The sequence below is a fragment of the Bufo gargarizans genome, chromosome 6 (assembly GCF_014858855.1).
Source record: "Bufo gargarizans isolate SCDJY-AF-19 chromosome 6, ASM1485885v1, whole genome shotgun sequence".
Lineage (NCBI taxonomy): Eukaryota > Metazoa > Chordata > Amphibia > Anura > Bufonidae > Bufo > Bufo gargarizans.
The window spans coordinates 95,012,837-95,039,198 of record NC_058085.1 but is presented as its reverse complement, the minus strand read 5'-3'; the positions used below and the strand labels follow the sequence as shown (position 1 = coordinate 95,039,198).

The 26,362-nt window shown below is 41.8% G+C and overlaps 1 protein-coding gene across 10 annotated transcripts in view; it reads right to left on the bottom strand.

Annotated features, from left to right (window-relative positions):
- The window catches only part of RALGAPB (Ral GTPase activating protein non-catalytic subunit beta), an 86,210-nt gene that overhangs the window by 43,124 nt on the left and 16,724 nt on the right, over positions 1-26,362 (bottom strand). For 5 of the 10 annotated variants that reach the window (XM_044299969.1, XM_044299971.1, XM_044299970.1 and 2 more), the window contains exons 4-11: positions 22,198-22,361; positions 19,864-20,050; positions 19,147-19,278; positions 18,669-18,850; positions 18,264-18,311; positions 9,776-9,924; positions 8,475-8,691; positions 1,418-1,453 (exon numbers count right to left, since the gene is read on the bottom strand). In XM_044299969.1, coding sequence (XP_044155904.1) covers positions 1,418-1,453; positions 8,475-8,691; positions 9,776-9,924; positions 18,264-18,311; positions 18,669-18,850; positions 19,147-19,278; positions 19,864-20,050; positions 22,198-22,361 — 1,115 coding nt within the window. The remainder of the gene's footprint in view (positions 1-1,417; positions 1,454-8,474; positions 8,692-9,775; positions 9,925-18,263; positions 18,312-18,668; positions 18,851-19,146; positions 19,279-19,863; positions 20,051-22,197; positions 22,362-26,362) is intronic. The other 5 variants (XM_044299975.1, XM_044299978.1, XM_044299979.1 and 2 more) reach the window with 3 other exon arrangements.

Here is a 26,362-nt window from a genome sequence, read left to right as displayed (position 1 = left end):
GCTGTGCGGAGGCACGGACAGAAACACCATGGACTCACTCAGTAGTGCTTCAGTGGGCTTCCGATCCGTGTTTCCGTTCCGCACCGGAAAAAATGGTGGCATGCACACCAAAACACATACTGTGGTATGCATGAGGCCTAAAGGGGTTATCCAGCCTTTTACAAGTCATGACCTGTTCTCAGAATAGGCAATCACTAGCTGATCAGTGGTCTGACACCCCACAACCCTGCAGATCAGCTGTTCGGGTGTAGCGCCATAACCAGAGAACCTCTGACATGTAGTAGACCGCGCTCCTTACCGCAGCAATGCTCTCATTGACTTTATTGGGAGCAGTGGTGCAGTGAAGAGCACCGATCACTGACTTCCATGACGGCGTTAAAACCGAACAGCTAACTGGGTGGGGTGGGGGTGTTGTACCCTGGCTGTTCAGCTAGTAATTGCCTATCCTGAGGACAGGCCTTCATCTTAAAAAAAAAAAAAAAAAAAAAAAAAAAAAAAAAAAAGGTCCTGTATTTTAAGCATCTGTTACACTCAGTTATGCACCTTTGGCATTTATTTCCATCTGAGATCCGTTATTTTAGACAGAAGAAAAAAGTTCCAGACGCAGGATGCTTAAAATATAGGATCCATTTTTTTCCTTTATTTTTCTGTTCTTCAGACAGTTCAAAGAATGAAAAAAATAAATGGTGATATGAACCCGGCCTTAACTAACAGAATTACAGTTTACTTTGGGGAGGATTGCTCTTTTGAAGCAGAACACAATAAACCTACAAAAATAAAATCGATAATTAACATAATTCTATGTACGAAGGCTAATTTCACATTTATCAACATTCCTGTATAGTCACACCAGATTGTGCGGATTATAACTATGGCATTCGGAAATACAATCTGCCTACAGTCACCATGAACAAATCTTTATGTGTTTTTTCCCATGAGCCTCTGCTGCTTTAGATGCAAGTTACACCAATAAACTACACTGAAATATCTAATAAAAAGGAAAAGAAAAACGACATGCAGAAATATAAAACGGTACATTCAAAAAAGAATAAACCAAAGGAAAGCAGAATGAAAAGAACCTTGGTTAGTGCAAAATCCTTGACTCAATGGATATGATCAAATGGGGAAGATTGAAGAACAGGTTCGCTTGGCTCTGCGCTAACAATCATCCCCATTTAGGCTGACAAAACAAAAGGAATGAAACAATTGTCCCCACAGTGCAACATAGAACAATGAGGAAACTCAAAAGAAAGGAGGGGGGGGGGGGGGGGGGGGGGCGGACACAAACTAAAATGTAAAGCAACAAGATCACAAGTATGTTAGAAGGAAAAACAGAAAGAATGCGAGCGGTTATGAGGAAACTGAAGAGAGAAATCAGATGATTGCAATTGAGGAGAAGCTACAGATTCCTACTTACAAGATTTATAAGAAAGGAGAATTTGGATAAAAGATGCTGCAAGATAACAGAAATAAAATGGAAAGAAATCAAAGGACAGAAGTAGTTACAAGAAAGTACTTTAAAATATGGCAGAAAGTTCAATTTAAAAAGGAAAGTATTATATATATATTTTTTTAATTTGTCTAAAAAGAAAATAAAATAAATAAAAGACAAAAGAAAATCAGATGACGGGTTTGTGCAACAGTGAGGTGTGAGTCTGGAAAACATTGTGTACAACAATGGGGAAAAAATTACAGCATGGATGATGGCGTTTAACTCAATAGGGTTTAACTGATCCAATGAAATGAATCGGAGCCGTCCCAGCCATATCTACACACGTATATACAGAGCATAAATAGGAACTCTGTCCTCACTACTTCCCCCTTTACATGTGTCCTCTGCTAGATATATGGCCATACTCTGACTATACAGGGCAGACCAAAAGTATTATGAGAGTGCCAATACGAACAAGCGCCATTTTCAGTTGGTCTTTATAAAAAATATGGAGCCCTTTTTTGTGTATATAGCCGAGATGCTCTAGAAGCAGCCTGTGGATTTTCTCTTTTCCGTCAGTTGGGGAGATGACGGGCTCCTTATCTCTGACATTATGAACACTCATTATAGCTCAGTTCTTCTCTTACTAATAAGAATGTGGCTTAAATAAGTGTTTATGACCTCTCAGTAGTTTAAAGATAAGGTTTATTAGATGACCAGCACAAAGTGAAAGTATCAGTCACACAGTTAGAAAAACAGTTAACCCTTTGTGACAGAATGGCTCAATATTTTTAATAAAGGCCAATTGAAAATATGATTTTTAGCCAAAAATGAGTAAAATGCAAAACAAAAATTGCCTCCGAAGGTGTACAAAGTCTTTAAATCTGGCATTACTTTAGAGTAATCTGCTCATATTGTGGATCATTGCTAAAATGGAAGCGCCCTGGTTCTTCCCAAAATATAGCTTGAGGGGAAAGTAACAAGAATGGTCATTTTTCTTATAGTGATCCTCCGGTTCGAGAAAACAAAAAAAACTGGGGAATGAACAATATGCTTGAAGAGACCTTCTTTTTATATCTTTTAGATACATACTCATCAATTCTCGGGTCCTTTTCTACCATCCAAGATGGCTGCACCACTTCTCAGTCTGCCAGATGCACACTTCCTGCTGACCATGAATTGGCCAGCAACTGCTCATGTGAACAGTGTTGGGCAATCCAAGAGAAAGGCTGGACAAGTAGGAAGTGTCTTGGACTAGCGATTCACAGTGTGAGAAGTCTTGCAGCCGTATTAGATGGCAGAAGAGGAGCCCAAGAATTAGGGTATCTGCAACTAAAAAGATCAAAAGAAGAGCAACAGGTAAGTGTTCTGTTCCGTTAATTTCTTAATGTACGTTTGTAAAAGTCAAAGATAACCACAAATTCCCTGAATAGTCAGAACAAAAATGTATGAAATTTGAGCTGCCTGAAATCACCACTAGGGGGAGCTTAGGAAATAACTGAGTACTGGTATTATTAAAGTGTACCAGTACTTAAAAACTCTCGATATTCACAGCAATATATCAAAGTTTATAAATCGGTGGCGGTCCAAATTCCAAAACCCCTGCTGATTGCCAAAATGATGGGAAGGAAGCACTCACATAGAGAGCTCTGTCTTCACTGCAGGAGACTCGCGATGGGCTCAGACTTTCTATTAAGCCTGACCTTAGCATGCGAGTTCTTCTGTTTGTTCTAGTGATCGGTGTGGGTCTAAGCACTCAGACCCCCACTGGTCAAAACCTCCGATTTGTCGCTATGACAGGTCAAAGGTTTTCTTGAAAGTACAGGGGCACTTTATGTTCAATGTATAAACAGTATACAGTAAGCAACCCCCTAGTGGCAGCTGCCAGCAACAAGAATTTTCCCCGACGCCTCCACAACGGCACTAACAGGAGGGTATCCCAGCCCCCTGGACAGGAAACAACACCGGAGCTTCAGATTAAAAAAGCCTCCTCTCCATACCTAAGCCAGTGTTGTTTCCTGTCCACAAACCTCGCAGATGCTCCTGCTAACAAGCTAAGAAGAATAATGCACGGCCTTACTATTTCCCCAGGCTGGGAGGGTGCTGCAGAGGTCGGAGACTCCGAGGATAGCATAAATCCTTTCGTATAAGGCAGCCCCGGGCTTTTTACCCCTCCGCGGTGTTATGGATCCGACATGGTAAGCGTCAAAACAGGTGGGGCTTCTCTAGGGCGGAGGTGGTTCCGGCAGCGGGGTGACATCACGACATTGCATCGTGGTGTGCGTCATGAAGTCACGTGACACACACGCGGCGTCCCGACACACAGAAGCGCACTGGTCCGGGAGAATTAAATTAACAGAGCCATAACTTTCTCCGGTGGCGTTTTTCCCTGCTGCAACATGTCTACTCCTCAGGAATATGCGACCCGCAAGCCTGTGGATCCTGGTTTCAGCTCCCTCAGTCCAGTAAGCCTCCTCTCCTATGAGCTTGTGCAGATTTTTTTCTTGGATATGGGCTCTCCTCTTTACATATACACTTTTAGGTGTCTGGTGGTGGAGGTAATATAGATATATATATATATATATATATATCTATATCTCACATAAAATTACTAGCCTTTTTCTAAAATCATCAGATTATTTTAGGGCAGAGAAACCGCCACTTTGAAGACACAAGGAGGAGATTCAGGACGCAAAAAGCAGTGTCAGAAGAGTCTCCCTCATTTCTGGACTCCATGAGAAAAAGGATTAGAAAGAAAGTAAATGCGGCAGTGGAGTCAAGACTACCTCCCTTGTCCCCACAAGCTTACACCTCTCAAAAATACCACAGTTCCCAATTATATGAATTGCATATTAAAAGGGGAAATCCTTGATGACAGCTCTGTCTCCTCGGAAGATGGTTATGGAAGACCGTTATTCCTTCCAGAAGAATCGCAAGGTCTTCTGAAAGCAATAAGGGGGACTATGGATATGGGCGACTATGGATATAGAAGACCCTAAAGAGAGCCAGTAGATAGAGGACCAAATGTTTCAAGGTATCAGGGAGAGAAGGAGACGTGTCTTCCCTGTACATAATGGTAAAGATCTAATCTCTAAAGAATGGAGAGAAACGGAGAAAAGTATCCTTTTGCGGATTCTGAGGAGACTCTTTGGAACAAAACTCCTAAGATTGGAGAGTAGGAGACCAATACTGCGATGTTTAGACCGAGTATTTCTTCCACCTGCACGACTAGGTTCTTGTCAGTATGGTTAAATCAATTAGAAGATCACCTGGAGGCTGAACGCCTAGAGAGGAGATCTTAGCATCCCTACCGACATTGAAACAAGCAACAAACTTTTTAGCCGATGCTAGGGCCGATTTGGTAAGATTGTCAGCCAGATCAGCCGCCATTTACGATGCAACAGGAAGGGCCATCTGGCTCTGCTCCTGGTCAGGAGACACGGCATCTAAAAATCACCTATGTTTCATTCCCTGTGAAGGAGACCGTCTTTTTGGGTCATTCCTCGATGATATCCTAGAAAAGGCCTCTGATAGGAAAAAAGGATTCCCTACAGAGAGTAGATTTTTTTTCAGAGACGGTCCTTTCGGAACCAGAGGAACAGACAGAAGACTGACCAGAAGAGAAAGGATTATTCAAAGAAATGGCAGTCCTCAAGAGGGAGAGGGAAAGGATTCCTCTTTAATCCAGACAATTAAACAAAGCCAACTCAATGATGCCAGAGGGCCGGTTGGAGCAAGGCTAAAAAATATTTTTCAAAGTAGGAAAAAATAGGAACCTCTCCTTGGATTCTAAATTCCATCCAAATAGGGTTTAGCCTAGAATTGACACCTGTCCCCAGGATTACTATGTAATCAACAAACCGCTGCCTCAGAAAGAGAAACAACTATCCCTAGAGGCAGAAATATCCGTTCTTCTCCAAAAGTATAGATTGTGGTTCCAGATCACCAAAAAAAAAAAAGGGGGGGATTCTATTCTCCAGTATTTATGATCAAGAAACCGGAGGATTTATTCAGACTCATAAATCTAAAAAATAAAATAAAATCAAACAAATATTCAACTTACAAAAAGTTCAAAATGGAGACTATCAAGTCAACCATAAACCTCCTTCCTCAGAGTTGCTATATGGTAACTATGGATTTACAAGATGCCCATTATCATGTACCAATCCTCAGAAAACACCAAAAATACCTGAGAATTGCTATTTACATAGGAACCCGTCTTTGTCATTTTCAAATTTTAGGCTGGTCCCTTTGGAGTATCCTCTGCTCCACGAATCTTCTCAAAAGTAATATCTGAGGTAACAAGTTGCCTCCATCTACAGGGGATTTTCATAATACCTTATCTAGACGACTTCCTAATTGCAGCCAAAACAGAAAATGAGCTACTATTTTATTTAGACCAAGTAAAGGAAGTCTTCCTTTCCTTAGGATGGTATATAAATAACAAAAAAAATAAAAAAACAAAAAAAATCTGATTTCATCCCAAGTCAACAAAAAAAAATCTTAGGAGTTCTCCTGGATTCAGACCTTCAGATGACCTTCCTCCTACAAGAAAAGCAATTGACCATATATCAAAAGATCTCTCAAATTTTGCAAGTTAAAATCATCTACCATCAGAAACATGATGGTTTTAGGTCACCTAACATCCCACAATCCTTTCTTCTAGATTCCTGGGACAGTACTCAAACCTACTTAGAAAGAAAGGTAGGCCTTCCATCAAGAGTATTACAGTCCCTAGCCTGGTGGAAAATAAGAAAAAATTTGCAGACAGGAGTCTGCTGGCATCAGAAAAACCAGCTAGTAGCCACTACAGAGGCTAGGGTGGTCATGTGGCAGACCTGATGGTTCAAGGAGTTTGGAACAACTCCATGGCGACTGCCTCGTCAAATCAAAAGAAACTTTTGGCAGTTTTCAAGGTTCCTTTGGCACTCCATTCAAAAATACCTCTACGCCATGTAAAAATCTTATCCGACAACACAACTACGGTTGCATACATAAACAGATAGGGGGCCATTCGGAACAAGTTTCTAGCTGGCTCTAGAAGTCACCATTCGAACCCATTGATAGTATCTCCATGAAGCTTTTGTCACTTAAGACCGCCTTTCTTCTAGCCATAACAACTGCTAGAAGGGTGGGTGAGATCAAGGCCTTCTCTTGTCGTGCACCGTATCTAAAAGTTTTAGATGACCGGATAATCCTAAAGCATTGCCCAGCATTTCTTCCAAAAGTAGTTTCAAAATTCCATTGTAATCTGGAAGTTGTTCTGCCGTCCTTCTGTGATTCACCTACCACGGACCAAGAGAGGAAGTTCCACAATCTGGATGTAAGACGTTGCCTACTATGTTATCTGGAGAGAACAAAGCAGATCAGACAATCGGACCACCTCTTAATTCAGTTCCAGGGTCCCAATAAAGGTCTAGGAGCCAGGAAGTCTACGATCGCTAGGTGGATAAGAGACGTGTCCTTTGGGCTTAGAATTCTTTCTACAGTACTCTAAAATATGTTCATTCTCTGTTAATCCTCCTGTCAGTGCCGTTGGGGAGGCGCCAGGGAAAGGGTAAATTACTCTCACTGATAATTGGATTTTCCATTAGCCTCCCCAACTGCACTGGGAGTTTTTCCCCACCCTTGTCCCCAACTGCACTGGGAGTTTTTCCTACCCTTGTTTGTTTAATTCTGGTAAGAGTTTAATTACCTTTATGGATTGTATTATGTTGAATTAATAATAATAATTTTTGCCTCATTTTCCGTGTCCTTGGCTATTAACTGGCTTAGGTATAGAGAGGAGGCCTTTTTAATCTGGAGCTCCAGTGTTTCCTGTCCAGGGGTGGGGATACCCTCCTGTCAGTGCCGTTGGGGAGGCTAATGGAAAATCCAATTACAGATAAGAGTAATTTACCCTTTTGCCATGAAAGAAATTTGGAGCTCTGTATCAGAAAATGTAGCCCTAACTTTACAGCAGACCTGTGACTTAAAACATGCTACTCTAGATTAAAGGGCATCTCTCAGCAGATTTGTACCTATAACACTGGCTGACCTGTTACATGTGCACTCGGCAGCTGAAGGCGTCTGTGTTGCTCCCATGTTTATATTCGTCCACATTGCTGAGAAAAATTACATTTTAATATATGCAAAGGAGCCTCTAGGAGCAACGGGGGCATTGCTGTTACACCTAGAGGCTCAGCTCTGTTTGCAATTGCCATGCTCTCTGCACTTTGATTGACAGGGCCAAGTGTGATGGCGTTTTCACTGCCTGGCCCTGTCAAAGTGCAGAAGGTGTGGCAGTTGCAGAGAGAGCAGAGCCTCTAGGTGTAATGGTAACTCCCCCGTTGCTCCTAGAGGCTCATTTGCATATATTAAAACATTATTTTTCTCAGCAATGCGGGCACATATGAATATAGGACCAACACCGATGTCTTCAGCTGCCAAGTGCACCTGTAACAGGTCAGACAGTGTCATAGGTACAAATCTGCTGACAGATGTCCTTTAAGCCCTGGTGTTATATATCCAATAAGGCTTTATCCCACAGCATTGCCAAAAAAAGAACCAAAAAAAATCTGCAGTTTTGTCCAATATCAGACTAGAAAAAATACAGTAAATGTATTGCTCTGCTACATTCATGAGCCCCACGCATTCCCCACCTCGCCTATATAACATCTCCGTATAGCGAGGCTTAGCTCTGAGTGGGGCAGGAGACAGGAGCAACACTCTCCTTATGTATAAAGTGAAATTAGGGAGCGTTTCTATACAACACAATATAAGCAGTTACATGGATGACATGATATACTAACAATGGTGGCATTAATAAAAGGCCTGCACCAATAGGAACAGCTCTTGCTAAAAGGCAGGGATGATGCGAACCTTTCGGTGCATGGATATTGCTGAGAAGGGTCAAATAGGATTCATTTCATTTCTGCAAGTAAGATGAAAGAGTTCACTGATGCGTCACCCACCGCCCACACCCGCCCATCTAGCCAGGTTTAATCTTGCAGGTAGAAATAATGGGGTGAAATAAGAAGCTAGGATCCGTCTGAGCACTTACCTGTCATGCTGCTGTCTCGGTTAACTCCATTCTGCAGCTTGCAGTGAACAAGGGCGGCATCAAGCAGCCAGGAGCCAAAGAGATTCAAGATGCTGTTGACTTTGGGCCTTGTGGGGGCTGGCAATGGACGAGGCTCGGAGTTTGTTTGGTTTGGGCTGGACAGCGGAGAGGTGGAAGACGCTTGCTGCTGAACCTTTGTGCTGTGTGTTGTGTTTACCTGCCACAGAGACATGAAGATGAATGGACCTACAAGCTCACGGACGCAGTTATTAAAAGGGGTATTACAGTTTTTTTTATTGAAAATTCTGCAAACATACCTTTCTTATATCATGACATACATGTGCTGGTTCAGCATACAGGACACTGCCATGTGATAATAGGACTAGTGGTGGAACCATTATTTCTTGCATGACTGCCTGTCTCTAGGTGATGTAGTAAAATGGCTGCCTGTCTCTAGATGATTTTTATTAAAGTTGTTAGTTAATGAAGCCTTTCTAATGTAACCAAAAAAAAAAAAAAAAAAAACGCAACACACAAAGATCCTCTTCTACACAGAGACTAACAGAAATGTTCAGGTGATGCTGCAGGTAGTAATATTGTATGTACAGTATATGTTCTGCATCCTAAAACACTAATATTCACCGGTTAGATACCAGGGCAGTTATCAAAAGCAAGGTCACATGATACTTGGAAGGTTCACATGATTAGTCCCATCCAGCTCTTCTATGCATGCATCTTACAGAACGAAAACGAGCCTGTTCTTTAGGGACAGGCTACCAATTGGATATAATAAGTGTCTGTGAGCAAAATTTTAAGAAATTGTTCAAGATCCTAGCCATTCTTATCTGGACACTTAAGAGCTAGGTAAAAATTGGCAAGAAAAGGTGACTTTTTAATGGCTTTTGTGATGTTCTATTAATTAAGTTTGAAGCTACTCCAGCGCAAGCTTTGGCATTCACAGTTGGATGAACAGACCCCTCAATACCCATCTCAATGTCAGATTCTTGCATTTATAAAAGGTTTTCTAATTTTGATGGCCTTTTCCAGCATGCAGTACAGATCCCAAATACTTTCGATGGATCTGTAGTCTGAATCCTGGAAAAGCCAAGCAAAGTTGAAGAAACCCAAAGATACAGAGTTCTCTGAGAAGTCCTGCTACATCTTCATGGTTTCAGGATATGTTTAGGTCGCCTTTAAGAGTACAAATACAATAACTCAGCAGAATACGTTTTAGAAAAACACATGAGAAAACATGGAAAGGACCACACACATATATATCCATCAATAACATTAACACTTACTGAGCTACTTTTCACTGTGGTTTTATTCACTGTGACAGTACGGTGCCTCCGGTTATGCGGAGGAGTAGTGTTGGTCGCTGTCGTCTGGGGCATACTGAGCCTGTTCACTGGCGTTGGTGGAGCACTGTCAGCCCTGGGGCGAGAGATGCCTGGGGGAGAAAAAGTAAATAGGTTTTTGGTTTTATTCTGCGCTGTGCGAGTAGGATCTTTGAATCACGGAGAAATAGCTCCCCACTGTGATGTCTAGGATTGTACTTCAGCTCTATTCAAGTACGAGAGCCTTAGCTGTAATAAGACAGAGGTCAGACCCATACATATACTTGTCCAGTCATGACCTCAAAAATAATATTTAAAAGGTGTTATCCAACGTCACCAACAGCCCCATGTGCTGGGCCCCTCACAAGTAATATACTTACCCGCTCCCCTCCTGGTCCCTGCACCGCCGCTTCTCTCTGTACACGGATGAAAACATTCGGTGTCGGGGGAGCAGCCAATGACAGGCAGGGACGAGCCTCCCTAGCGCCACCTGCAATGCTAGAGAGGCTCGATCCCATCTGCCCTTGGCTGCTTAGGAGCTATTCTGTCCAGCAGGCACAGCACTGGAACTGGGAGGGTTTTTTTTTGAGCCAATCCTGCCAATGTCAAAATTTCTTTTAGGTCTCAGACAACCAGTAAAAGGTTCACGATCCCTAATTTTCTGTGTGTTGAATCTCAGTGGACCTAAAATGCATTGCCATTCACTATAAATGAAGGGTTATATGATTAGGAACAGAGACCTTTTAAAATCAAACAATTTAAAGAATTTAACATGGTTGTACATTACATTTACCGATTCATGAACATACAATTTCACCATCACCGAAGGCACCAGATCAGTCTAAAAAATTTAGTGGAATCCTCTAGGATTAAAGGGGTTGTCCAAGTTATTTAAAAGTAATATAAGATGATCTGCTCACCACGTACCCCCACATAGTCACCAGTGCTGCTGCTCTGGTCCACTCCTCCAGTTTACAGGCTGCAGAGGTGACGTAGATGTATACAGACTGTGACCACTGCAGCCAATCACTGGCCTCTGCGGTCTCATATCATATACCTCCATGTCACTACCGCACGTGTAATCAGAGAGTGGAGGTGAAAGCAACGCTGGAAACGACAGGCGACTAAGTGGTGGGTAGATGATCTTTTATCATATTTAGGGGCACTGGGGGAGGGGGGGGGGGGGGAATTCTCATAACGTGGACAACCCCTTAACACAAAATTGGTCTTGGGCTTTTCCCAGGAAGGAGTACTGCACCCCAACTCCCAAATCATCATTGTTTGTGTCAATTATCTGAAGTGCTGAAACAAAAAATGTTCAGTGGCCTACAAACTGAAAAACTAGGTATGGAAATACATACACCTCTTCCACCAGCTACTGGTTGGCTATGGCAAGCAGACCTTGACATAACCAAGAATGCAGTGTGGAGGACAGCTATACAAGATAGAAATAAGTGCAGGGTTTGACAGATATAAAGGGGTTGTACAGGATTTAAAAAAAAAAGGTCTGTCAGCAGCTTTGAAATACTAAACTGCTGCCAGCACTAGGTGAGCAGACCTTTTGTGAAGCCTTTCCCATCAGGAATAGTGTTGTGAATGTAAAGATTTATTCTGCCAAATTCAGCTTTCTTAAGTGCCTGGGTCGATCTCCACTGAAGTGCTCTCTGGCTGCTTTCCCTCTGCTCCCCTCCAGGTCCCTAGCTATATGCCGCCATTGTCCATGATGATACAACCACTTTAAGCGGCCTTATCTTCAAAGAGCTGATCGGTGGGGGTACCAGGTGTTTGCCTCCCGCCAATCTGATATTGATGACCAGAATGAGAAGAAGTAGCACCGATTTCAGTTTTCCCTGAATGCCAGTGGTTCCAACCACTGTCTACGTACGGAATTGCAGCAGGGTCCCATTCAAATGAATGAGGTCCTGCTAAAATAGCCTTGACAAGGCTAGGCATTGTTGTGTAGGTAAAAAACGAACACTCATGTGGACCCAAAGCTAAGGCAGCGTTACATCCCCTTCTTTCTAAAATCAAAGTGATGACGTATCCTAAGGATATGAGACCACTATAAAATACATAGTTGCATAGTTAATATAGTTAAAAAAAAAACCATCATGTTCAACCAAGGAATAGGTGGGGACGCAAATCCCAGAAGGAAATGAAACTAAGATTTCTACATATTTTCATAAGCATTAATGTTTACTTTTAAGAATTCATCTAAACCCTTTTAAAACTGTCCACTGTTCCTGCTGTGACTAAGTCCTGAAAAAGTATATTCCACAGATTCACAGTTCTTACAGTAAAGAAGCTTTGACGCTTATGGAGACTGAACTTTTTCTTCTCCAGTCGGAGGCAGCTCCCCCTTGTCTTTTGAGGGTATTTTACATGGAACAGTTTTTCACTGTATTTTTTGTATGGCCCAGTTATATATTTGTATAGGTTCTCTTCTCAAGACTAAATAAATTCAATTCTTTTAATCTTTCTTCATAACCAAGACCCTCCATGCCCCTTATCAGTTTAGTCGCTCTCCTCTGTACTTTTTCCAGCTGCAGAGAGTCCCTTTTATGGACTGGTGCCCAGAACTAAACTGCATATTGTTGTGCCTTTTCAGAAGTATAAACAGTTATATCTACTTAGTTTAGTTATGATGGATATTCATTGCCTTTAAGAGCAATGTTGGTTTATAGTCACAATTTTAGTATGGACTTCTGGGAATGGGACTTTGTTCAGAGAAAGTTGTGTTTTTGTAACCAATAGTCAATCGTCATTTAGACAGTTAGAAGATACACGTCACATGTGGTAGTAGAGGCTTCATTGTATTTCTTATCTGAACATAAATTCCACAACGTGAGAAGTGTCGAGATGTTCCTCCGAGTTTATATTACAGTTGGTTCATGTATCAAAGTTTGTCCCTCAGCTCTGAGATATGGTTTCCAGATGTCAGGTATGTGTAGTGTTGAAGATGTCAGGCATGTATGAGTTAACCCTTAATGGTATGATGCTTATAGCTTATACAACAGTGCCAGCTAGGTATGAGCAGGTAACACTACACCAGTAGCAAAAGTGCATTCTGGGTAGTGTTATGACATAACATTCCTTATCAATGTACACACCTATCGAACAATGATTGGAGAGTTCCAAACTAGGAAGGGGTGTTCATCTGATAAGTTTTGGTTAAGAAACCATGTACCAAAAGGGGAAAGAAAAAAAGAAAAGTAGGAGGAGGAACAAAGAAAAAAAAAAAAAAAGACGGGAGAAGGATCTTGATTATCAGAAAAACTCTTGAGAGCCGACTTCCCCTAGACTCTGCCTATCACCTATATTCTCAGGAAATGTAAGATTTTTATGCATGTGTAGTATTGATGAATTGATTTGCTTGATAGCTAGCCAAAAATCCCCATTTTGTGTGGATATAGTGTTAAGGTGCTACATCAATATTGGCGCTGTTCAGTTACGATGCATATAACTAAATAAAGTATCTAATATTGAATTTGGAGAAAACTTCGCTGTTGGGAATCTTTATATTCCCAAGTTAGATATAAAGCCGGTACATTTATAAGCTTTACTGCAATACTCCTAATACAATCAGAGATTGGTCATAGTTTGCAGAGCAAGGGCTCGTATCGGTCATTTTCTTGATTGAATTTCTGTGCATAATCAATTGGTTGATATATCTCTCATAATTGAAAGCAGTAGTACATAATATTATTGTGTTCGTCGAGTAGTGTTTTGTTGGCACCATCTAGTGGCGAATTCTGGGTACTGCAAATCATTGCAATTTACATACATTTTTTATGGTATTTTAAATTATTGTGTAATAAATTATTTATATTTTTGCATAGACGCTTGTACCCTGTTCTTACTGACTGCACAAAATAATTTGGCTCGTGAGCAAACTCTTTTGAGGCGTTTATATGTCTACCTCGCGGATCAATATCATTTGAATAATTTTTCTTTTGATCATATATATATATATATATATATATATATATATATATATATATATATATATATATATATATATATCTCTCTATCTATATCTAATTTGCTTTATATCCCTGACAATATTCCAGATGAGGCCGCACCGACGCTTTGTAAAGTGGTAATATTACATCTCTGCCCCGCGAGTCCATGCCTCGTTTAATTCATGACAATATCCTGGTAGCCTTAGAAACAGCATACAATGTCAATCTACAAGGACACCCAAATCCTTCTCTATAAATGACTCCCCCAGTGTTACATCCCCTAGGACATATGAAGCACAGAGATTATTACTACCAAGATGCATAACTTTACATTTATCCACATTGAACCTCATTTGCCAAGTTGATGCCCAATCACCAAGTGTTCAAGTCAGCTTGTAGTATATGAGCATCTTCCATAGACTGCACAGTACTACACAGCTTAGTGTCATCTGCAAAAATAGAAATGGTTCTAGTAATCCTGTCCTTGATATCATTAATAAATAAAATTAAAATAATAGAGGAACCAGCACTGAACCTTGGGGTACACCACTTATAACCTGGGACCATTTTGAATAGGAATCATTGGCCACAACTCTCTGGACACGGTCCTTCAGCCAGTTTTTAATCCAATTACAAACTATACTTTCCAAGCCTATAGACCTTACTTTACATATTAAATCTCTATGAGGGACAGTATCAAAAGCCTTTGCAAAATCCAGAAACACTACATCCACAGCTGCCCCTCTGTCCAGGATACTTCTCACCTCCTCATAGAAACAAAATCAGGTTAGTCTGACAACTTCTGTCCTTGGTAAACCCATGTTGGTTATCACTTATAATATTATTTAGTCACATACTCCTGTATATAGTCCCTTAAGAGGCCTTCAAACATTTTCCCACAACAGAAGTTAAACTAACTGGTCTATAATTACCTGTGAAGGACCTTGATCCTTTTTTGAATATGGGCACCACATTTGCGATGCGCCAATCACTTGGCACTGTACCAGTACCTAGAGAATCCTAAAAAATTATAAACAGGGGCACAGCAATGACTGAACTGGGTTCTTTAAGCACTCTTGGGTGTAATCCATCTGGATCCGAAGCCTTGTTCACATTTACCTTATTTAACTTACCTTGGATCATATCTACAGTTAGCCAATTGAGTATATTACTGGATGTACTAATAGCCCCAGCACCACAGATATCAGCTCCTTTCTCTTCTTTTGTATGAACACAGAGGTAAGTAAAAAAAACAATTTAGTAACTCTGTATTTTTCTTATCTTCAATGAATAACCCCCCTTTAGCATTATTTAGGGGACCTACCTGCTCAGACCTTGTTTTTTTTTTTTTTTTTAATTGGGATTTGTTTTGCTCTTTTGCCACCTGCTGTTCGTTTTGTATTTTTGCTAATTTTATCTGCTTTTTACAGATTTATTAAGCCCTTTGTAAACTTCAAACGCTACAGCTGACCCCTCAGATTTGTATTTCTGTCTTTTATTGCCCTTTTTACAGCAGCTGTAAGCCATGGGGGTTTAATTTTAGCCGTTAATACTGGTTACCTAAAGTAATAAATATTTTAGTGCAATTACTCAATGTGTATTTAAAGCTCTCCCATTTATCTTCAGTATTATTTTGCGACAGTAGCTGTTCCCAGTCTACGCCCTGAAATGCTGCCCTCAACCCAGGTAAATTAACCTTTTTAAAATTCAGTGTCTTTGCTCTGCCTGACAGAGTTTGCTTCTTATAGTTTAGGGGGAATATAATTATATTGTGGTCACTATTACCTAGTGTTTCTTGAACAGTAACATTTCCAACAAGCTCTGCATCATCAGAAATGACCAGATCCAACAGAGCATTGCCGCTAGTGGGGGCTTCTACAAACTGGCCCATAAAGTGGTCCTGCAGCAAGTTGAGGAAGCTTCTCTCCTTTGCGGTTGAGGCAAAACCATGACCCCAGTCAGTATCTAAGAAGTTAAAATCTGCCATTATGACCACTGTGCCACCCTGTGCAGCCCGCTCTATTTGGTTATACAGTTGTGTTTCTATCTCCTCTGTGATGTTAGGGGGTCTATAGATTACACCTTTAAAGAAATCTTGAAATGGAAGAGTGTGAAATATTGAGAATACCAGACACGGTTGTTTCTAATGAGAATATGGGGTAATTGACAAAAACCTCCCGAGTTTGGAACATACATTGATTTGGCTGGTGGGGAGGAGAAAGGCAGGGGAAGCCAGCGGCACTACTCCTGTAAGGAACACCCTCGTACCTCTAGTAATCGGGAACTCCTGCGACCTGCGGCTATGGGGACCCGGACGGCGTGGTGCTCAGCGTAATGCAAGTGTATGGGACCGGAAGTGTAGGTAATAGATGCGCGGCACTCACCAGGGTCGATTCGATGCTTTTATTTTGCGATATAGCAAAGTAGATCTGTGTGCACTGGCTGGGGAGCGGACAGGTCCAGGTGTGTCAAGCGGTGACGGCCGTTTCGCGCAAGTCGCGCTTCCTCGGACCGCTGCTCATGTGCCGGCGTACTGACGTACTATTTAAAGGTTGATCCGGGTCATCGCCATGACAACCATGGACGCTCCCCAGGTGCGCACAATGAAACAAAACAGAATGGGATCAATGCAAAGTTATACAAAGTAGCTGCAAGTTATTGCAGCAAGATACTAGATGGCATACCTTAAATATCAAAGGGAGGGGACAAATTCCAATGGCATTGAAAGGGAGAGCAAAGAGTGCCACAATTGTGGAAGCACACACTTAGGTTGTGGTTTGAAAACCCGTTCCACAAGGGGGGCAAAGATGAGAGAGGTTGGAGACAAAAGCCTGGAAAAGCTAGTAATCAAGTTGTGATGCATATGCAGGTTTTATATATGAACGCTGAAACATGCTGCTACCTAAACTGTGTGGAAAAAGGAATGCAAAATTGTTTTCAAAGGAAGACCGCCATGTCGTTTTTGTCATTTAGACCATGTGGGCCCATGGCTCCCGTTTTGATGATCCATCGAGCCTCCCGCTGCAACAGAAGGCGGTGGCGGTCCCCACCCCTAGGGATGGGGCCCACCGCCTCTATCCCAGCGAAGGAGAGGCTCGATGGATCACCTTTGTGGGCAGAGCGTACGTGGTCAACAAGGCGCGGAGAGCCATGTCCTGTCCTAATGGAGCCAAGATGTTCCCGTATGCGCTCAAATAGGGACCTAATGGTCTTACCGATGTAAAACCTGCCACAGGTGCATGAAATGACGTAAACGACATGGGTAGTGCGACATGTAATGAAGTCATTCACTCGGTGTGTGACGCCTCCTAAAGACAGCGATTTCGCCTTTGAGTTGTAGCGGCAGAAGGAACACATCCCACACTTGAAATTGCCTTGGGGTCTCCTACTTTGAAGCCAATTTGGCTGTTGGGACCGTCCCAATGTGCTGTGAACTAACCTGTCTCTCAAGGTGTGACATTTTCTAAAGGCAACTAGTGGTCGTTGGGAGACTATATCTCCCATACTGGGGTCACCCTTCAGTAGATCCCAGTTATTAAGTACCGCTCGTTTAACAATATCTGCCACCGGACTGTACTTGAAGATGAAAGTGAACCTATCTTCATTGTCCTTGTGGACCTGGTCACTAAGTAAGCTATGTCTAGGGCGGAGAGCCGCTCTATACATAGCATCAGTGACGTCTCTCTTAGAATATCCTCTCTCGAGCAACCTGTCTCTGAGTTGGTGGGCCTGCCTGTAGTAATCCTTCTCTGTACTGTTAATCCTGCGGAGGCGTATAAATTGCCCATACGGGACAGCATCTTTAACTGCAGGTTTGGCTCTTGAGATTTAAAAGGTGTTGGTTGCACCTCTGGAACCTGCACCGATCTCTAGAACACAGCCTGAAAAATCAAGGAGAGCGGAATGCACATGAGAGGCTGCTCCCCATTCATTCCTATGGGAGTGCCGAAAATAGCCAAGAAGCACGCTATTTTTGGAATTCCCATCCAAAAAAAATGAATAGGAACTGCACAAGTGCAGCCACTGCTCCATTAACTTTTATGGGGCTGACAGAAATAGCTGAGCGATCGGCTATTTTCGTCAGTCCGATAAAAATGAATGGTGGGTGGCAGCGCATGCGCAGTCCGCTCTCCTTTAATTTGTGGGCTCCAGAAGTGGGACCCGCACCCATCATAGACTGGGGGCATATCCTAGCAATATGCACCCAATGTGTGAAATGGGCCAACCCCTTTAAGGTACACATTAGGCAAAATAGATACTGTGTAATACTAAGTGAAGGGTCCAAGAAGGCAGTGCATGACAAAAGAAGTACCTGCGACATGCACTTTAATGCTATCCTTACTCGTCTTGACACAAACAATGTGACTTTGTAGAGCCTGGGCAGAATTCTGAAACATAGTGATTAGTATTTTTAATCCAAATCAGTAGTTATTACCAACCAATACCAGATTTTTGGACCAAACTAACACATATAATTAAGGTTTGGATACCATATTTTGGTAATCTTTCCAACCCAATGTTCTTAAAGACTGCAACTCCTGAAGAAGAAACATACGAGTTTATCACTGTCATTTATGGAACATGACGTATTTCCTACATATAAAAGCCATCCCTGGTGACCACAATACATATTTTTGCATAGAGTATGTAGTAGAACCTCTTAACTTGGGAGTGTCATTTACTAAAGAAAGAGCGGGATTCCAATTACGGGGGACCACACTGTCAAAAGCAATGGGGAAAAAAACACTTATCCAATAGGTAAAGGGCTCTACCAATGGAAATAACCAGTTGAACGCAACGGGCACTTTTGCTGTGAGGGCACTTTTTCATTCATGTACACAACACATAAAAAGGTCTGAACACTGTATAGAATATAGCGAGGACAGAAGCATTACCTAGAAAAGCATCCACTAAACAGCTAACCCCACGCATGGCACGGAAGAAGATCTGAGGCAGCTGTTTGAGACAGGAGTACTGGTTGAGCTCCTGGGTGGGCACCCCGCTCACATTTAGAAACTGTTCCTGAAACTTTGGAGTTGTGCCGATAATACTTGGGTTGCTGAGGTCCACAGGGTTACTGCAGAGAAAATGAGAGATATTAAAATTATTATTGAGTCAAAAAATTCAGAATGATGACTGGCAGCTGGGGCCCGAGCTGAACCAACCATGACACAAGCCCCGGGTCTTATACAAGGTTCCCAGCGAAGGGGGACTCGAGTTCTGTGATGAGGGCAGGACTTGCTCATGGGTCAATGGACATCACAGCTGTAAGACTCCGACCAGTCTGACTTTCATGTAATGAGACCAACGTATCAAGATGTTTGTCCAGTTATGAACTCTGCTTTTACTCCAATGAATTAACCCACTGCATACCTTAGCATGTGGAGAAATCTGAACCAGGTTTGGGTCACACATTCATTATCCATTTCAGCGGGGATCAAGCTGGCATCTTCCTCTGGAACTTTGAACGGGGGAAATGAAGGCCCATATGTGAACCGTAACAACCTGGAGCAAGTTAAAAAGGTTGAATTAATAACCACATAAGTATGTGAACACTTCGTATTGGCTTGGCTCCAAGACACAATAGACTTTCTTCTCCGACCACCCCCAGCACAGATCACTGACAATACTAGGAGCTCTCTGACCCAGTTTAGCTGCTTCCTTCTGCATATGGACCAAAAAAAAAAAAAAAAAAAAACAGAATTGCCTAAAAGGAGGAAAGAACTCTACGTATTAACAATATCATGGGCAGAGTAAAAACAGGGGGTGGGCAGGGGAGGAAATCTGCAATGGTGTGCTTCAGCCAATAGCTGCAGAGCAGGAAGTGATGTCAGAGAGAAGGGGAGGTGATCTGACAACTTCTCCTGCACAGCCCAGGAACACGCAGCATTAGCTGATCCTGGCGGTGGTGCTAAGAGCCAATAGTGTCAAGAGAACATTGGAAACAAGGATTTGGGGGACCAGGAAGAAGGAACTTACTGTCCTGGTATGTTGCATGACCTTACTAGGTCCATTTTACTAACTGAAAAATCTTCCTGAGCAGGAATACAGTTCTAACACATCCCATGCACATCTATCACACAGCCTCACCTAGATGTCAGGGCACAGATCGCCTTACTCCACTGCTCTACCACAGCTGGGTGGTGTCTCCAGTTGGCCACCATTTCTTTGGCTGTCTTCCAGTAGGGTGGTGTTGGGAAGCAGCGAGTACAGGCCAATAACCAGACTTCAAACAGAACCCCAATTAGCTTGTCCGCCAAACTTTCTGCAATACCACCTGGGAAAGAAAAGGGGGAGGGGGGTCAAAAAAGCAACAGACACATGTAAATCTATTGCTTCCATGTGACATTTTCTGTTACATTGTTCAACTTTCCATTAAGCAGCTTCTTTTAAGAAAGCTGGGAAACAAGTAATACAGCAGCTCTAAAGGGGTTGTCTAAGGATGGGTTCACATCATGTTTTTGCAATCCGTTTAATGTATACGTAGGGGGAAAAATAAAAATGATACAAAATCTTAGCACAGGGTTTGGGTGGATTTGAAGAAATATAAATAAATACACCCATGGCATCAGTGGGGGCTGCCCTACAAGGTAATACCATAATTAGCCTATGTCAAAACTGACGAAAGGTCCTCTTTAAGTAGGGCTGTTTCACACGGGCGTCATATTTTTGGCCCGGATAACAGGCGGGTGCAAAACATTGTAATGCGTTTTGCACTCGCGTGAGAAAAATCGCGCATGTTTGGTACCCAAACCCGAACTTCTTCACAGAAGTTCGGGCTTGGGATTGATGTTCTGAAGATTGTATTATTTTCCCTTATAACATGGTTATAAGGGAAAATAATAGCATTCTGAATACAGAATGCATAGTATAATAGTGCTGGAGGGGTTAAAAATAAATAAAAAATTAACTCACCTTCTCCTCTTGATCGCGTAGTTCCTGGTCTCTTTAATGATGAGCTGTGGGCTAAATGACCTGTGGTGACGTCAGATCACATGCTCCAATCACATGGTCCATCACCATGGTGATGGAGCATGTGATCTGACGTCACCACAGGTCCTTTAGCCCACAGCTCATCATTAAAGAAATAAAGAGACTGGGAACTACGCGATCAAGAGGAGAAGGTGAGTTAATTTTTTATTTATTTTTAACCCCTCCAGCACTATTATACTATGCATTCTGTATTCAGAATGCTATTATTTTCACTTATAACCATGTTATAATGGAAAATAATACAGTGAATAGACTCACCTAGAAACCATGCGTGAAAATCGCACCGCATCTGCTTGCGATTTTCACGCAACCCCATTTATTTCTATGGGGCCTGCGTTACGTGAAAAAACACAGAATATAGAACATGCTGCGATTTTCACGCAATGCATAAGTGATGCGTGAAAATCATCGCTCATGTGAACAGCCCCATAGAAATGAATGGGTCCGGATTCAGTGCGGGTTCAATGCGTTCAACTCGCGCGGAATACTCGCCCGTGTGAAAGGGGCCTATAGTTTTTTGTACAAGTTAAACAGATGGCAAAAATGTGAACCCACCGTCCCTACAGCTTCAGAGGGGTTGTGCCAACATTACATTTAAACATTATACATCATCAAAAACTAGTTACGTTTGTAACTTACTTTGTTACAAAAAGATATTTATTTATTATTTAATTTTTAATGCACTTATATAGCGCTGCTACATTCCGCAGCGCTTTCCATCAAGCTGTCCCCAATGGGGCTCACAATCTAAGTTCCACATCAGTATGTCTTTGGAGTGTGGGAGGAAACCCACGCAAACACGGGGAAAACATACAAACTCCATGCAGATGTTGCCCATGGTCGGATTTGAACCTAGGACCCCTGTGCTGCAAGGCACCAGTGCTAACAACTGAGCCACTGTGCTGCCCTCTTTACTCCATTATAATAGCACCCCTGGTGCTTAAAAGTCTGTATAGAAATGTCTACGTCCACCTACAGAGCTGAATGAGTGGGTCATACATGGGCATTTCCATTATTTAATGTATCTTGTTAGATGTGACAGGGAGAGCTGCAGCAGAAAGGACACAACCCCTGAGCCGTGATGGGGAGAGAGCTGCAGCAGAAAGGATACATCCTGAGCAGCCAGCCTGAAGAAACCTAGCAGAGCAAGTGGGGAGAAACCATGTGAGGTACAGAGGTACTATCTGCTTTTCAGTTTTTACAACAGTCATGGCAGAACCCCTTTAAATGGCTTACTTAAAGAGTGACAACCCCCGTTTACAATGGCAGGCTTAAGAAGTTAGAAGTTGAGTGACAACAATAGTAGGAGCAACAGTGCTACTGGTTGTTACACAGTTTTCCCAGAAACGTTAAAAAAAAAAAAAAAAATACATTTGCATTAGATGCTGCCAGTAATTTCGCCTCTGGTCAGTCGGTGGCGCTGTGACTTACCTGAGACAGTTGGAGCAGCGAGGAGCGTGTCATTGATCTGTAGAAGAAAAAGCAGGAGAACCTCCCAGGTTTCCCGGGCCATGCTGGTAGAGTCTCGTGCCAGCTTCTGGACAGAACGCAACACCTGCAGGCACAGTCTGATCTGGTTGCCCATCTGTTCCTGCCTGCAAGCAAAGCAACAGCTTTATTACAATAATGTACTGACTTCACTTAGCCACTGTGTGTGTGTGTGTGGACACCCAATACACGGCACCGGTTATATAGTACAGATTACTAGGGCATCACAGACGCCCCCTCTGATATGAGAGAGGACACCTCTGACAGCTGGGGGGTGGAATAGCTGCCTCTGGCTGCTCACTTAGTATTACAGAACAAGCGCCAAATGTCATGGCTGTCTGTGAAATACATAAGCAGACTGGGTCTTACAGAGCGACTTAGCTGGTATCCGCTCTGTCTGGTGGGACCCCCTCCATGGTACACTTGTGTTCAAATTGGGAAAAGTGGAGATGAGACCGCCGCTTTTACATAAATGTTTGCCATTGGACACCAGTACACAAATTACTTGCATTTTGTTTAATGGCTGGTTTCTGCCATTTATTTTATTTGAAGTGTGTGTGCTGGGGGAGGGGTTGGGGCAGCGTGGGTTCGGATTTATCCATGCAGGAACCCTACACTTATAGAACCATGGGGGCCCAAGCCTGGCAATGATTGTGCAAGGTTCTGTGCTATGGTGGCAGCAGTCGCCAATGGGGGAACCAATCAAAAATTGTAAACTAAGTTTGATAAAAATGTAGACTAAGACCCTTAACAAATCAAACATAACATGTGGCTAGATGGTGCACAGCATTGTTTTTTCCCCATGGAGCATTGCCAATAAGTCTGCATTTCCAGGAAGTCTCCAATGAGGGCTGGTCTCTTTATGGAGATCCAGCACCCTGCCTAAGCACCTTTCTCAACTATAGAGCGGAGAAATGTATAGAAAATAGGTTCGGCAACTCAGATGCTCCACGTGTGCCTTAATGTACATGTCCCAATAATCCCTCAGGGCTCTAACAGTTTACATTATACAGGATAATGCACAGGGCGCCAGGATCTGCGCGCAGTAATCCTATTCCAAACTATTTTACTTTACCAGGCGGCTAGTAAAGACTCAGGTTTTCCATCTTCCACATAGCATGTGACTGATGAAATCCAACAAGCCCCTTACCAGTAATCCTACATTCCTTCACATTTCTGTATCAATTTTCTTACACACACCGATCCAGCAAGTCAGAGTCTGTGATAAAGTACTCAAGAGACATTAACATATACATAAGGTTACTTTCAGACTCGCATTTTGGTGGGATCCGTCATGGATCTGCAAAAACTGATCCGTTACAGTAATACAACCGCATGCTGTTGTGCATTTTCATAAGTATACAATATTATCTAATGATATTATAGCCAAAATGAATGCTCATTGCCTTTAAGAATAAAATCAGCCTGAACCAAAGTTCTATTATATGGCTGAGGAAGCCAAGATGAGTTCATGGCAAGTTCAGTTTATATAAAAATAATTGTGAACATGAACAGACATTGTATTTAAAAGTTATTGCTAAGGATATGGGTTTATCTATGGGGAGTACACCAGCTTCCTCAGACATGTCTGTCTGAAGGGAACAAGGTTGTTTCATGAATAAGCCATGACGTGATAAGAATTCATATCCTTGAGGCGCACCTGCTGTATGAGAGAGAGAGAGAGAGAGAGAGAGAGAGAGAGAGAGAGAGAGAGAGAGAGAGAGAGAGAGAGAGAGAGAGAGAGAGAGAGAGAGAGAGAGAGAGAGAGAGAGAGAGAGAGAGAGAGAGAGAGATTATATATATATATATATTTTTTTTTTTTCGAAAAAATAGGACTGCACTCCGGATTTTGATGAAAAAAATCAAGTGGTTTTATTCACCCATATTATGGCATATCTTGCGACGTTTCAGCTCTTGCGAGCCTTTCTCAAGCCTTGAGAAAGGCTCGCAAGAGCTGAAACGTCGCAAGATATGCCATAATATGGGTGAATAAAACCACTTGATTTTTTCATCAAAATCCGGAGTGCAGTCCTATTTTTTCGATTATACTATTGGGGACTGCCGTTATCCCCCTTGGATTTTGCACCCACTCTTCAGGCTGGTGCTCCCGCTGGACTTTCTTTTTCTCTATCTATCTATCTATCTATCGTTTACAACATATTTTAACCAATAATTCATATAACGTGTTGTCTATGTGTAACAATGTATCGATATATATATATTATACCATGTATTTATCATTGAGAATGTATTGTAGAAGATACAGAGACAATGTAGTAAGTTTCTGTTAATTGGATTTCTGAGAAGAGTTAAAAGTTATTTCAAAACAATAGTTATTCAGGTTTTATCAAGTTAACATATATTTCAAAAAGATAGGAGAAGACAGTGGCTCCAACAAGTCCAGGATATAGGTAATTAAAAGGGTCAGGAAAAAAAAACCTTCCTCAATGATGTATGTTAAAAAGGTCATGTGAACAAATTTTTAGATATTTAGTTTTAATGTTTAAAGTTGTGATGTTCATCTGCAGTACCACAGTGCCATCTGGAGGCAGAAGGATAATATTATATTATTTTATAATTTGTTTGATAACATGTTAGGAGTTAATATGACATCACTGTATTATTAGCATGCGAATACACCCACCTTACCTGATTGGAAATCCCTAATCTAAAGGGGATGATTCTTAGATAAGGGGAGGAATAATTACTCGTGTGCAGAGCAGCAAGATAGATCCAGAGATCCATTGATTCATCCATCCAATCAAGACCAAAAGAAACCTTTACCAGAAGAAACTTGGATTATTTTTTGGATTACTAGGAAAGTTCTTGAGAACTGGTCCCATCTGAACTCTGTCTACCTTTGACCCGGTAACATATATTTGCGTTTACTGCTCGTGATGTTAATAAGATATTTCTCTCGGTATACAGCCAAGAGTCTCCATACTGTGGGAATATATAGTGTTAGGCACCTCCATAATGCTGATTATTCTCTTAGCAAAGATGCATATTGTTAATGGAAGATCTGACATTATTTGAAAAGAGGACTAAACCCTTTGAAAGTCATTTTTCCATAGTCTGATTGCCGAGCTGAATATTTTATCATATTAACCACTTCAGCCCCGCTAGGTGAAACCCCCTTCATGACCAGAGCACTTTTTACACTTCGGCACTACACTCCTTTCACCGTTTATCGCTCGGTCATGCAACTTACCACCCAAATGAATTTTACCTCCTTTTCTTCTCACTAATGGAGCTTTCATTTGGTGGTATTTTATTGCTGCTGACATTTTTCCTTTTTTTGTTATTAATCAAAATGTAACGATTTTTTTGCAAAAAAATGACATTTTTCACTTTCAGCTGTAAAATTTTGCAAAAAAACGACATCCATATATAAATTTTTCGCCAAATTTATTGTTCTACATGTCTTTGATAAAAAAAAAAAATGTTTGGGCAAAAAAAAATGGTTTGGGTAAAAGTTATAGCATTTACAAACTATGGTACAAAAATGTGAATTTCCGCTTTTTGAAACAGCTCTGACTTTCTGAGCACCTGTCATGTTTCCTGAGGTTCTACAATGCCCAAACAGTAGAAAACCCCCACAAATGACCCCATTTCGGAAAGTAGACACCCTAAGGTATTCGCTGATGGGCATAGTGAGTTCATAGAACTTTTTATTTTTTGTCACAAGTTAGCGGAAAATGATGATTTTTCTTTTTTCCTTACAAAGTCTCATATTCCACTAACTTGCGACAAAAAATAAAAGATTCTAGGAACTCGCCATGCCCCTCACGGAATACCTTGGGGTGTCTTCTTTCCAAAATGGGGTCACTTGTGGCGTAGTTATACTGCCCTGGCAATTTAGGGGCCCAAATGTGTGAGAAGAACTTTGCAATCAAAATGTGTAAAAAATGACCGGTGAAATCCAAAAGGTGCACTTTGGAATATGTGCCCCTTTGCCCACCTTGGCAGCAAAAAAGTGTCACACATCTGGTATCGTCGTACTCAGGAGAAGTTGGGGAATGTGTTTTGGGGTGTCATTTTACATATACCCATGCTGGGTGAGAGAAATATCTTGGCAAAAGACAACTTTTCCTATTATTTTTATACA